We start from the raw sequence: 14608 nt of genomic DNA, 5'->3' as shown, positions 1-14608 counted from the left end.
TCAGTGAGTGGTTCGCACACTGACACTTGTTGGTGGCCCAGCATTGAAATCTGCAGCAATTTGTGGAGAGGTTGCACTTCCGTCATGTTGAAGTATTCTTTTCAGACATCGTTGGTCCTGTTCTTGCAGGATCTTTTTTGGCCAGGCAATGTCAGAGATTTGATGTTTTACTGGATTCCTGATATTCACGGTACACTCGTGAAATGGTCGTATGGGAAAATCGCCACTTTATTGATACCTCGGAGATGCTGTGTCCCATTGCTCGTGCACCAACTATAATACCACGTTCAAACTCACTCAAATCTTGATGACCTGCCATTAAAGCAGCAGTAACCGATCTAACGAATGCGGCAGACACTTGTTGTCTTATGTATGCGTTGCCGACCACAGCGCCATGTTCTGCTTGTTTACATATCTCTTTATTTGAATACACGTGCCTATACCAGTTTCTTTGGCGCTTCAGTGTATAATGGATGAAAAGTGACAAAATGGCTAAGTTGGCAACATCAGACGATCCGTCAAGTTGAATCGCAAAAGAAGGACTGTCACGATTTCTTTCCAAAATTTCATTTTTGACATGTCATTAATCTTCATCTACCTGTGTACTCCCCAGACCACTGTGAGGTACATGGCAGAGGGTAGGTCTCATTGGACCAGTTATTAGGGTTTCTTCCTGTTCCATTTCACATATGCAGTGCAGGAAGAATGATTGTTTGAATGCCTCTGTGCATGCAGTAATTATTCTAAGCTTATCCTCATTAACCCTAGGTGAGTGATACATAGGAGGTTGTAGTATATCCCTAGTGTAATCGGGATAGTTAACGTCTGTCTTCAGGGGTCTGCCAGTTCTGTTCCTTCAGTATCTCTGTGACACACTTCCACAGATAAAACAAACCAGTGACCATTCATGCTGCATTTCTCTGTTTATGTTCAATATCTCTGCCCCCCCCCCCCCCCCCCATTGTTGAAATCTTATCAAGATCTGACTGAATATTTATGCAACTTCTCTCAGATAGTACTTCATTATGGATAACCGCATCATTTGCAAAAAGCCTGATTTTACTATTAATAGTGTCTGCAAGGTCATTAATATACAACTTGAACAGCAAGGGTCCCAACACACTTCTCTGGGGCACATCCGAATTTCTACATGCAAGATAACCTGCTCTGTCCTCCCTACCAAAAAGTTCTCAGTCTAGTCACCAATTTCACTTAATACCCCACTATGATCGTACTTTTGACAATAAGCATAGGTGCAGTACTGAGCCAAATGCTTTTCGGGAATCAAAAAACACTGCATCTACCTGGTTGCCTTGATCCAAAGCTTTCAGTATGTCATGTGAGAAAAGTGCGAGTTGGGTTTCACATGATTGATGTTTTCAAAATCCATGCTAGTTGGCATTGAGGAGGTCATTCTGTTAAAGATACATTCTCTTTGAGCTCATAATATGTTCTAAGATTCTACAACAAATCAGTGTCAAGGATATTGGGCGGTAGTTTTGTGGATCACTTCTACTACCCCCATTGTAGATTTCTGTAACCTGTGCCTTTTTCCAAGAACTGGGCATGGTTTTTTGTTCAAGGGATTTATGATAGATTATAGTCAGAAGAGGCGATAACTCAGCCACAATTCCAGTACAGAATGTCAAGGATTCCATTGACGCCTGGAGCTTTGTCCAATTTTAATGATTTCAGCTGTTTCTCAACACCACTGACACTAATACTTATTTCATTCACCTTTTCAGTGATATCAGGATAAGATGGGAGCAATTCTCCTGGGTTTTCCTTTGTAAAGGAGAATTTGAAAAGAGAATTAAGCATTTCAGTTTTTGCTTTGCTACCCTCAAGTTCAGTTCCTGTCTCATTCACTAGGGACTGGACACCAACTTTGGTGCCACTAACAGCATTTACATATGACCAGAATTTGTTTGGATTTTGGGAAATGTCATTTGACAGTATTCTGCTGCAGTATTCATTGAAGGCATCACACATTGTTCTCTTCACAGTCAAACAGGTTTCATTCAGAATATCTCTATTTATGGTCCTACACTTTGTTTTACATATATTATGCAGTAATCTCTGTTTCTTTAGAAGTGTCTTTACACTGACTGTATTCCATGGAGGCTCTCTCCCATTATGAACTGCCCTACTGGGTACATATCTTTCCAGTGCTTCGTCAACTATTCTTTTAAACATGAGCCAGCATTTCTCTTTGTGCTCCTGATCTGTGCTGAAAGTTTCAAGTTCTTCAGTGAGATATGGCATTACTGATTCTTTTATCTAGTTTACAAAAAATATATATCTTTCTGCTTGTTTTTCATTGTTGTCACAACTGTGCCATGGTCACTGATACCAGTTTTGATGTGGAAATCCTCAAAGATGTCATGTATATTTGTTGCCATTAAATCCACTATATTTCCATCATGAGTGGAGTTCCTAACTGTCTGTTCTAAGTAGTTTTCAGAGAAGACATCTAGTAAAGTTCCACAGGATGTATTATCATGCCCACCACTAACAAAACTATAATTTTTCCAATTAATTTTTGCACGATTAAAGTCTTTACCAAAGAGTACAGTATGATTGGGGATCTTACGTACAAGTAAACTAAAGGTTTTCTGTAAAGTTTTTGGTTACATCAGGAGGTGAGTATGGTGGGCGATAGAAAGATGCAATTATTGTGTTATAACTACCTGTGATACTGAGTCTTGCCCAATCAGTCTCACATGCAGCTTCAATTTCTATCTCGGTGGATTTGAGCTTCTTGTCTTCTGTGACAAATACACTTCCATTTCCCATTTTCCTATCTTTTCCATATACACTTAAATTTTCCCCAAAAGTCTCACTTCTATCAATTTCATGTTTCAACCAGCCTTCTGTACATAGTATTATGTGAGCTCCCCTGCTTTTCATAAGTGCTTTTGTTGCGAATGTTTCGGCAGTTTACCATGAGGCATTTAATACTCTCCCATGTGGGATGCATTTCTTTCACTCTTACACTGATACTTTTGCGTTTTCTACAGCTATTGGTATCGGAATTGGATGTGAGAGTCACCTAATCTAAAAAATCCTTGCGTGCACCCTACACACAGTCAGCTACCTGAGTGGCAGCCTCTGATGTGTAGTGCACACCTGACCTATTTGGGGGATTCTACAGTTCTCAACCCTATAATGAAGCACTTTTTTTCATTTTTTTTTTTTTTTTTTAGTGAATCAATAACGTCTTCGTGTGGCATATAGAGAAAATAAAAGTCTGTTGACCTTCTGTCTTTCTGTTTTTCAGTTTTATTTCCGATACTTGCCGGAAATGAACTCTAAAAACTGAAACATCCGACATTTAATGACCATTAATTCAATACACACATTTGCTTCATTGCTATAAGTGTTAGGAAGAAGAGTCCAGTCTATATCCAGTCCCTCTGCAATGAAGAGAAAATATGTGGTTTTTATTTATTTTTATTTTTTATTTTTTACAGGTCAAACAGTTACTAAGTTCAGTTTTTCTTATGTGTCTGTTGTATTTATTAGATAGTATATGCTACCATGTGTAGTCTTCCATGTTCAAATTTGAAATGAATTTTTGTTAAACTTATATTTCATCTTTTATACTACATACATAAATAAATTAATAACATTTATGTGAACATATTTTGTTTTATTTATTTTATTCTAGTAAGGTGTATTTCCTCAGTCAATTATAAATCAAGTTACAGGTTTCAGAAACCATTTTAGTTAAAAATTGTAGGGATACAACAGCACTGAATTTGAAGTCCTCTTAACTTCTGCCACTTGCTAGAAATCATAAAGCAGTTAACAGCCTCTCCTTGCAGCTTACAGCCTCTCTCATGACTGTATTTTTGTTCGTTAAGAATGGTTTGATGATGTCCAGCAGCTCCAAAATGCATGGTTCATCCATTCTTAGATAATTATGAAAATCGTGAGATCCCAACTGCTTAAGTAGCAGAATGTGGGTGAATTTCTTTCCTTGCATTAGCCACTTCTTTGCCCACATCCTTCTCTCGGCCATTTTTAGCCTTGTTACCTTTGAAACAACCAGGGCAAATCCATTTTTGTTTCTGTGTAAAACCAAGCAGGATCTCGTAGAACATAAACACATTGAACTTAAGATAAACAAATCACAACAACATGAATGTGCTGAATCGCTGAGTGCAGTCAGTTGGGATGAAATTGGTCGGTCAGTTGGCCAATAAATATCTGTGTGTGTGTGTGTGTGGGGGGGGGGGGGGACAGACATACTTGCAGTTACTAGACAATCATTCCATTAAAACAGTACAATTTGTGAAATTATGATTAACATTTAACTTATCACTTACTTGGAGCCAAGAAATCAAGAGCTGTACCTTTTGTCATATCTATACATATTACAATTTTAAGTCCCTCACCATGTTTTTTCTGTCTGTATGTGGAAGCTAATTCTGGAAACTACTGTAGGAGTTTTGATATGGCTTTCACTAACAGGCAGGCTGATTCATGAGGAAGGTTTGTGTATGCAGTTTATTACCACTCCTCGTGGTCTCGCGGTAGCGTTCTCACTTCCCGAGCACGGGGTCCCGGGTTCGATTCCCAGCATGGTCAGGGATTTTTCCTGCCCCGAGATGACTGGGTGTTGTTGTGTCGTCTTCATCATCATCATTCATCCCCATTACAGTCGGAGGAAGGCAACGGCAAACCACCTCCATTAGGACCTTGCCTAGTAAGGCGGTGCGGGTCTCCCGCATCATTCCCCTACGCTCTGTGAAGAAGCATGGGACTTCATTTTTTTTTTTTTTTTTTTTTTTTTTTTTTTTTTTTTTTTTTTTTTTCCATGTCTGACAAGTCGCCTGGCTGTAGTTACCTGTGCAAAGCTGGGTCAGGTTGCTAGTCACTGTTGTTACTGTTACAGGATACAGTAGCAGAGTCATGTTTGCTAATGTATAAGTGATTGTATAAATTGTTGTTGTGTGTTGCTGTGTATATTCTAAGATATCTTGCATAAAACGTATGAGGATATGTTAATTATATAGCCTCACCTGGAGACATTCAGTAGAATAAAATTTTGTGCTTGTATCACAGTTCGTAATCATGTGTACTTATATTTTCATTTGATATATACCATTTTCTTTTCTCTTCCTTTTAGCACAACTGCAGATATCGACACCTCCAAAAGACATAATTGTGTTTCCAGGGCAAACAGCTTTTTTTAACTGTTTTGTTGATGTGTCTTTGGAAGTCAGTGTCATGTGGTTGAAAGACAATCGGCCTCTCCTCTTGGATGAGACAAGAATGCTCGTTTTGCCTTCTGGTAAGTTTGACAGTAATTTTGTTTTATGATGGATCAGCAACCCTAGTAGAAAAAAGAAGTGAACATTAAGAATCAGACACATTTTCATATAGGTAACATGATTTTGCTTGACTATATAGTGAATTATAGCCCAGTGGAATCACAGAAGTTGTAAAACTTGTCATGATTTAACTGAAATTAATTTATTGAAATTTTGATGGTTCAGAAGGCAAATCTAACATCTGAAAAATCTGTAGGCATTTTACTTACATAAATTTGTTTTTGTGCTTAATGTGAGTAATCCAGAAAGTGAAAGCAGTTTTCATCCAAAAACTTTCAGGCCCACCGTTGATGAACAAATCTCCAATCATTCCCTGCACAAGACGTTCTATGTTGCATGTGGTGTATTTCATAAAGTGCTTTTTCACAAAGCCATGTACACTGTTGAGAAAGTAAATTCAGCTGTCATGAAGAATGGCAGTACATCATCTTGATATCATACCACTCCAGTCTCTTGCATAATCCTTATTCTTGTTTATGCATATAGCTGTTCATTCTTCAGAAGATATGTCAATCCCTGTTAATTGTAGTGTTTGAAACCTGTCCGAATAGCTATTTTCTTTCAAACATGCTTTGTTTTTGTTCCCTTAGTCAATATTAGTGATCCACCTGGACACCTAACACAATTTGTTATCTGGTGGTGGGATGTCTTCATTTTTGTTGGAAGGAAGTCGTTGCAGTGCCTCTGTGTGTGTGTTCAGTTTTAAGCCATTTACACATTGTTGTTGTGGTCTTCAGTCCTGAGACTGGTTTGATGCAGCTGTCCATGCTACTCTATCCTGTGCAACACATAATTTACAAAATTGTAGATCATCCCATGAAACAGTTTTTCCACATTTGCACATTCATATTTTACACTCAAAATTGACACCAACTTTGTTGATAGATCATGCTCTGTCCTTCTGTTTGGTGCACAAAACTGACTTATGAGCTGTTTCATCCATTGCACTATTTGTTTCTGTGTTGAGACTTTGGTTTCACATGAAGCACATTTTATTGACTCATGAAGCGACTCTGTACCATGTATGCTATTTTGACATCTCTGAAGTGATCATAGGAATGTGGTGCATGGCTTTCTGTTCACACAAAAAATCTCTGATTTGCAAAATTAATCACTTTTATATTATCAGTAATTCATATCGTAACACAGTGTATTTTAATCACATCAACAGAAATTTGTCATACTTCTGATATGCATGTATTTACTCTACAGTATGTCATTGTGTCATGTGGTTATAAGTCAGTCACTGACTCAGCTTGAAGATCACTGTGCAGTTATCAACAAAAATATTGGAAGAAGAAATATTGCTGTCCATGCACGAAAGATGATTGAATATTCTATCCACCTGGAAAACTGCAAGAAACACATTCTATATACCTACTAATGATAATTTTTCAGTCTTTAAATTAAGAAATGTATGATTAAATTATAGCTGGTTTTTGTGACAACTTTCCGTGATATGATTTTTATTTCTCTTACAGACCTTTAATATTAAATATAATAAAACAACAGTAATATTACCATTGATATAATAATAGTAATAATAATAATGTTCTGGTTTTGTGTTGGGAGTGCTAGTCATGAGAATAAAGTGGAAACATCACGATTTCTTTTCATAGTGAGCTGTTAATAAGGTTGATCACATTTTCTGTTTCAGGTGCTTTGGAAATAGATGAAGTGCAACTGTTGGATGAAGGAAATTATCAGTGCAATGTAACAATGTTAGGACAAAATCAGATTAGTGAAAAGGCAGTTCTTAAAGTTGATAAAAATGCAGGTGAGTACCATGTAAGTGGGCCAAAAGTTGTAAGTAACAGATTTTTTGTGAATTCCATTTGTAGCTACAGTAAAACACCTTTTAATGAATCTCAGGGGACCTAATTATTTTTTCCTTAAATAGGGGTTTTCCTTAAATGGTGGTTTTGCATAGGTACATGGAAGAAGTGACCGAAAATCACAATTCAAGCATGTTTAGGTGAATAAGAGCTGTTTAATAACCAACTTACCAGTAATATGCTAAAATTTTAAATACATCATACGTACATATCACACGTTTTGCATAACATGTTCTTTATTTTCTTTAATCAAGAAGAGTTGTTTGCTTTCTCCTGCCAGCATACTGTAATGACAGAAGTTGCTCCAGTTCGTTGATGTTTGTTATAACTGACCCGTCTACATTAGAAGAGGAAAGATAGTTCCTGACAGTGTCGGGTCTTTGCTCAGCAGCTGCAAAACTTGGTGCAGTGTCTTCCTTCACCTCTTCTTTTTATACATCATCATCATCATCATCATCATCATCATCATCACCACCACCACCACCACCACCATCACCGCCACCTCCTATCTAACAGTGTTTCTTCACTAGAATTTCTCGCATCTCACTCATATTCATCTTGGGTGTGGAGGTCAAATCATCATCATCACAAGAAACAAAGTCCTAGAATGTCACATTCTCATGAACATCTGTGAATCTACTCCATTCTTCTCATGGAGCAATGTCTTTTTCATCAGCAGCTGATGTACCACAACCAGCCTTCGCAAAACAGTTTAACACAGTCTGTTGTGTCACACAGTTCTAGGCAGCAGCAAACATGTGTATGGCCTGTAAAATGTTAAGCCTAATCATTTCCTTCCTCTCAAGGTATGTAATTGATTTCTGGACAAATGCTACCATGTATTTGGTTTTAACACAGTGTATTGTGCCCAGGTCCAAAGTCTGCAGATGACTTATGCAGTTTGGTGCAAGAAACACAACATTAATATTTCTCAGAAATGTTTCCTTGGGGTATACAGGGTGACAGTCAATCATAAGTACTATTTTCCTACTGCTGAACCCATTTTGGCATCTAAAGGGCTGAGAAATCTTGTGAAGATTTCCGATGTCATTGCTGTTGTACTTGTAAGTACAAGGTAGTGTCTTTAGTTTTTAATACACCTGAGGATTTAAAATTTCCCTGTTAACAATGGAGGCAACTTCTCATTCCATCTTTATTTACACACAATAGTGAACTTATTCTTTCATTACTTTTTCTACCTCCATGGCATTTTTCTCCCTTAATGAAATAAGCTTTCAAAGGAAGTAAATTGTAAAAAAACACCAGTTGCAGCTACATTAAAAATGTCTTTGGGCTCATAACCGTGAATTAATCCTGGCAAGGTAACGGGCTGTATAAAACCTGGGACAACTAGGAAATCTGGGAAAACTATGGGAATTTTTCATTGTTTTACTTTTCAGTTAAATTTTTGTAATTTTTGCTCGTAAGAACTGATACTCTGACAAAGAGTTTAATTTTAGTCTGTTACTGCAAACTAATACGGCATCAAAAACATAAGCAAGACAGTAACACCAAAATAAAACTTAAGTTTCAAAGAAAATACACCATTTACAATAACAAAACACAGTCCGCGCACAGTTTTTAACAACCAACCATTTTTGATGAGCGTGATGTCACACATGTTTAACTTTCTAACAGGTCACAGAAAATATTGCAAATGGTAGTTTGAGAAGCATTATTTTCAAAGTAAATTCCTTTTACACAAGATGACTTATGTTATGCGAGAGGATCTGCAAGGAATTTCTGAAATCGTGGAGGGTTTCACACTCTTTAAAACTTAATGCTTTAAAGACCAGCCATAGGGAAAAATTTTGGGCACGGAAGACCAGCCATTTTGCCATTTTTTAAAATTTTACTGGCACATTTGTGTTTGATATATCTTAAACTGTAATATATGCTAAAAAAGACCAAGCTTCAGGTTAGTTTTTCGTATTTATTTTAGTTCTTTCATGGATTACAAATTATGCAATAACAGTGGCAAAACATATTATTATCCTTCAAAAAAGGAGATGTGAGGTGAGTTCTTCAACAGCTTCACTTGCAGTTGGCTTTTCTATGGAAAAGTCTTAAGTGCTAGATGGAACACGTATTCATCTAGGTAATCCATGAAATGTTCAGTGTATAGAAGTGAAATTTATAACTGTTCTTGTCAGAAATTTCAGCTGCTTCAAATTTAATCTGTGCTCTTAGGATATTGTCAAACTTCATCCTTAAGGGGGGTGTGGGGGGGGGGGGGGATCAACAACCAGTATTACATGTGAAAGCTTAGCTTTTCTTGTAGCTATATTGTATGCATATTAATTTAAATAATTAACTTTTCATATTTGTGTGTTCATGCTAATTAACAGTGATGTTCCTATTACCTGAATACGTCATGTGCCCTATGCTCTGAATATTTGGACATTGCTGGTGAGATCATGTGATATTAACTATGATTGGATGACAAAAGCACATTGCAACCTTGATTTCAGTGCTTCGGAAGCTAATGTGCTGTATTTGGTGAAATTCCTATGTATACTTTCGTAATATCAAAATATGCAGTGTACATGTTGCCATGCATTAAAGGTCTTTCCAAATTGCATTGTTTTTTTTTTTTTTTTTTGCCAATTTTCATTTCCTAAAGTGCTGGAAAGTCCTATGCCAATGTCTAAAACCTTTGACACTCAAAGGATTGATAAGTTTTACAGCTCCAAAGGAAAGTATTTTCTCACTTACCATGGGAAAAAATATACTTTCACCCAGCATATACAATATTTTCACCCAGGAAAAAGTATATTTTTAACTGGAAACTCAGGAATTTGTTTTTCTTGTCTGCTTACACACCCTGTGTAAAGTTCTTTCAATGGTTTACAGTTTCTGTACCCACAGCCTCACTCTATCCACTTACACTCGGAAATGAGAGATTATGACATTCCTTAAAATGATCTAACTAGCCATTCGATGCGCTGAAATTTTCAATAGTGATCTTCAGGGCAGTTTCCTGAGCTTTCTCTTGTTGAATGCTTCTACTAATAGGAATGCTGCCTTTGAAACCATTTTAAAATAATATTTTCCATATCATTTTGAATGTTGACATGTAAATGGTCATCTGTTTGCAGCCAGAGGAACCATTATCTTCAACATTTAACAACACTCTTGTTTTTCAGAATGCCCCACAACAATGATGAGCCAAATCGTACTTCTTCAGCATGTCCAAAAGTTTTATGATGTGATTGTCGTCGACATTGTGGATGATCATCAGCTTTTGCTCAGTCATAAGCTTCCTACATTTACGGGCCATAACTCCACAAAAGTATAAAATTGTTAAATTCAACTGCAACAAAGACAGCACATCATGGGTCATTCTTTGTAACTCCAGTGACTGATATATCAGATCATGTGGCCAGAGTCACATGGTAGGCAGGATGGAAATTGCTTTCCAATTTGTTCAAAGCATTTTTCGATATTACTACAATCAAATTTGATTTACACACATACCAACTGAAAGACTCAATTATCATGATACTGTCACCATATGACACAAAGTATAACTGTGTGAGACAGAAATGAATCAGAAACTCACTCGGACATGTTAGGAATTGTGTAAAAACTGGGGAGAGTTTCATTGGGACTGATGGAAATATTGATAAAAGCAGGATTTCCTTAAAAGTGGGTTCATTAATTTGTGGTTTGACTCTATACCAGTCTGAGGGGACAGGAGGGGGGGGGGGGGGAGAGAGAGAAAGAGAGAGAGAGAGAGAGCGGGGGGGGGGGGGGGCACACGTGCATGGGTGTGTGCACATACATGCTTTAGTAGTCTGATAAGAGCATCATAAACGTGTTGAGTTTGGGGCTACAGTTGGATACAACAGTTTTAGTTAGGCAGTGAGAGGTCGGTGACAGTACAATATTAGTCCGCAACCTGTAGATGCTACAGAAATGTTAGAATCCTTTTTTCCCTTTCCAGACAATAATGAGAACGACTTTTTGAAGGCTAATTTCTGCTGTGAAATCTACAAATTGATATGTGGTGATTTTGTATGTTGTTTCTTGATATTATGAAGTTCTTGTTATTACCCGCAGAGCATGACCTACTGTAAGTAGCTTTGTGTACATAATTTTAGAGTCACATTTATTTCTTGGACACAGGCGTGCTTTAAGGGAAATAAAATATCAGCACATGGATTTCAACACATTTGGCAGTAAATACATGTTTTTGCCCATAGCTGTACATCTCATTTCAAGTGAGGCCAAATGAAATGCTGTCAAATCCAGTTCACTGTGTCTTTGATGCTAGTATGAGTTCAAGCCATGTATTGCATCATGGAAGACTTGTTGTTGATAGGATGGAGGAACATATGACCTGAGTTTAACTGTATGAATATCAACAAAGTAACTCTGAACCGTCATGTAACAATATCATATGAAATTCTGGATGTCAACATGGTGTCTGCAACTCTGGAACATGTATCAGCAGCAACATTCCCTCCTCTGGAAAGGTATAAAATATCTGTGGTGAACTGACAAAAATTCCAGGTGGTACTGTTGGCTGGTGTTTGACTGTCGAATATGCTTCCAACCATTTGTGATTGTAAGTACTGTAGTTACATTGTGTGTCAGTGAGAGACCTGGAGAAAAAAGAAGTGTTTCAGGTGTTCCTTCTTGCACTTGGTATAAAGAAATACTTATAGTATAGTCCGATGCATCAGCCACCAAAATTAAGGGAAAATCTGTTGAGAGATGAGCAAGTTTAGTTTCTTGAATGATTTCCCTGCTGTGTCAGTCCATGTGATAGACTGACTATCCTTCCTCTTGGTATTCTTGCATTAGTTAAAGAAAGTTTGTTGGATTTCTTCAGTATATGGTATCAATTGTCTGTAAAATTTCACCAGCCCTAAAAAAACAGAATAGTACTACTAATGTTATAAGTGGAGGAAAGTTTCTGAATATTTTTGGGATATCTCTTTAAAAAGTCTCAATATTTGTGCTGTGAGTCCATCAAAAACACTAAACTGGCAGCATGTATGAACGAAGAGCCTGTCCTAGCAATTAAAACTTGTTAGTGACACAATTTTTTGCAACAGATTGTAATAGCTCAAAAATTCAGCACCAGTAATTGGTTGGTGAAGATCTACAAGAAGAAATAATCATGGAAATCTTCTGTTTCGAAGTTCAGTAGACGTGCACCATATTTGTGTGTTACAGAACCATTTGCAGTATGGACTTGCTATTTTTGAATGTTTTTGCTGTATAATACTGTTGCTGGTAGTGAGGAAAGATTCACTCCGGAATCTATCAAAAATTGAAGTGTTCTGTTGCAATGAGTTATGAACAGATGGCGAGCTGATTTTGCCTTTGCAGATTGTTCTGTACCTAGAGGAAGACATACTAGTTTACTGTCTGAGCATTAGTGGACTGTTGAGAAACAAATGAACATGGTGGTGCACATTTCTACATGTTCTGCCTGAATTTATGATGATACTAACACGGTATGTTTCTATGTATGCCACGGTGATTTTGATCTGTTTCTTGATTGTGTCCAAGTCCGTAGCTTCTGAATCTGGCTGTTTAGTTCTGAAAATGGATTTTCCAGATGGGAAAGTGTTTCATCTTGACCTTATGGTGAAATAGTTCCAGCACTATATATGAACTAACTGGGTGCCATGACCTCTAAGATTTTACCAACCATGGATGCCATTACATTGAGACTTACATCTTGACTTGCTGCTCAGGTAGAATATGCACATGATTGGTAGTTGCTGAAGAAATATAGTTTTTAAAAAAGTCCTGTTAATTGTGTTCAAGGAAGCATCTCTCTGAGCAAAGTAAGGCATGTTTTTAAGCCTGTATATGGGGTAACAGTTTGGGCATAAAATCTGAAATTAGCTAGGCAACTTTGCTATCTAGTGATCGTAAAATTTAATGATAGTTTGTCACTTCATTGCTTATATTTGTAGTAACAAATTGAGATGCCCCTTTCAAAAACAATATTCCCTCATTTTTCCACCAGAAAGTTGGCATTTTCATGGCCATACGTGATATTTTCACCTGGGTTTTGTTTGTCATGGAATCGTGTATTTAAATTGATGCAGCGAGAAACGCAATAATGTCAGTGCTTTTTGAGTACTAATGATCATGACACGGGGTCACCAGTTGTGGTTCCAGTTAAAATAACTATTTATTTAGCAACATGAAACAAAACTACAATGAATGCATGTATATTCTTACAGTCACATTGCAGTAGACACGATATACAGAAACAAAAGACTAACCACTCCAGAGTGTAGTGAATTTTTAACAGAGTTTATATTTCACTACATCAGTTACAGCCACATTGTACGTTCGCTGTTCGTTTTCAATGGTTAGGAAGTAGGTGGCAGTATTCAAATGTATTTGTAATTCTTCTAGTGATATTCACAAGAAGAACATCCAAGCAGTGCAGTCACAAATGAAAATGTTGACAAGGTGCACAATTTGATATTGGTCAATTGGTTATTAAATGTGTATGAAATAACTCGTGCCATAGGCATGTCAGTGGAAATGGTATGATGTATTTTACATGATGAATTATCTATAAGAAAGTGTGGTGCAAGATGGGTGCCTCATTTGTTGGCTACCAACCAAACGAAAATCCAGAAACTAATTTCTCCACAAAGAAAGAACCTAACAGCTTTTGTGTTGTGACTTGTTATGAGTGATATCAGAAGGGTCAATTTCATCTGTTTAGACATGTTTCTGGGAGTGGCATGGAGATTCTTCCTACTGATTACTTCGCAGACAAGAATAATGATAACTGATGAATACTATACTTGAGTCTTCTGTGCAAAATAAATGAAAACTTGGTTAACAAAAATTGTCATCTTCCTTTAGGTCCATTTTTTTGAGTAAGTTGGGCTCGTTGGAACAGAAATTGCTGTAAAATTATTTTATGGTTACATGTGATCTTGTAGATTTTAGTGGTTTACAGTGAAAATTCACAGAGTAGTTGTAGGCATTCTTGGAATAGGGCAAATGAATGGTTATTTTGGAAATTCCAAACTTGGTGTTGAACATTTAGAACGGAAATGTGGCACCAGTGGATGTAGCACACTGAGGTGATAAGCTGGCTCATCCACAAACAGGCAGCTAATGCACTGAAAGATGAAAACTTCCAGCTCCAACATATTGCACCAATAGGCAGACAACAGAAAGTTGAACCTGTGACCAATCACACCTGTGTGTGTGGCTGGGAAAAGACAAGTTGATTTGCGTAAACACTGTAGATCACCATGACCACCTTAAAAGCAGGCAAGCTAATTTTTTGTGTCTCATACAAATGCTAGAATGGTTACTTCAGCAAAGGCGTGGACACATTCCTAAGCCACTTTTGTTTAGATGAGCTGAAATGAAATCATAAAATGTTATTCATCATAAATATGGACTTTTGAGTGGACCAAACTATCCATTACAGACAAT

The 14608-nt window shown here is 37.1% G+C and overlaps 1 protein-coding gene across 1 annotated transcript in view; it reads left to right on the top strand.

Moving 5' to 3' along the window:
• LOC126184593 (neogenin) overlaps positions 1-14608 on the top strand; it is a 250931-nt gene that overhangs the window by 57322 nt on the left and 179001 nt on the right. Inside the window, exons 4-5 of the mRNA XM_049927035.1 lie at positions 5135-5299; positions 6997-7116. Coding sequence (XP_049782992.1) covers positions 5135-5299; positions 6997-7116 — 285 coding nt within the window. The remainder of the gene's footprint in view (positions 1-5134; positions 5300-6996; positions 7117-14608) is intronic.

The sequence above is a fragment of the Schistocerca cancellata genome, chromosome 4 (genome assembly GCF_023864275.1).
Source record: "Schistocerca cancellata isolate TAMUIC-IGC-003103 chromosome 4, iqSchCanc2.1, whole genome shotgun sequence".
NCBI lineage: Eukaryota > Metazoa > Arthropoda > Insecta > Orthoptera > Acrididae > Schistocerca > Schistocerca cancellata.
This window is presented reverse-complemented; position numbering and strand designations above follow the sequence as displayed.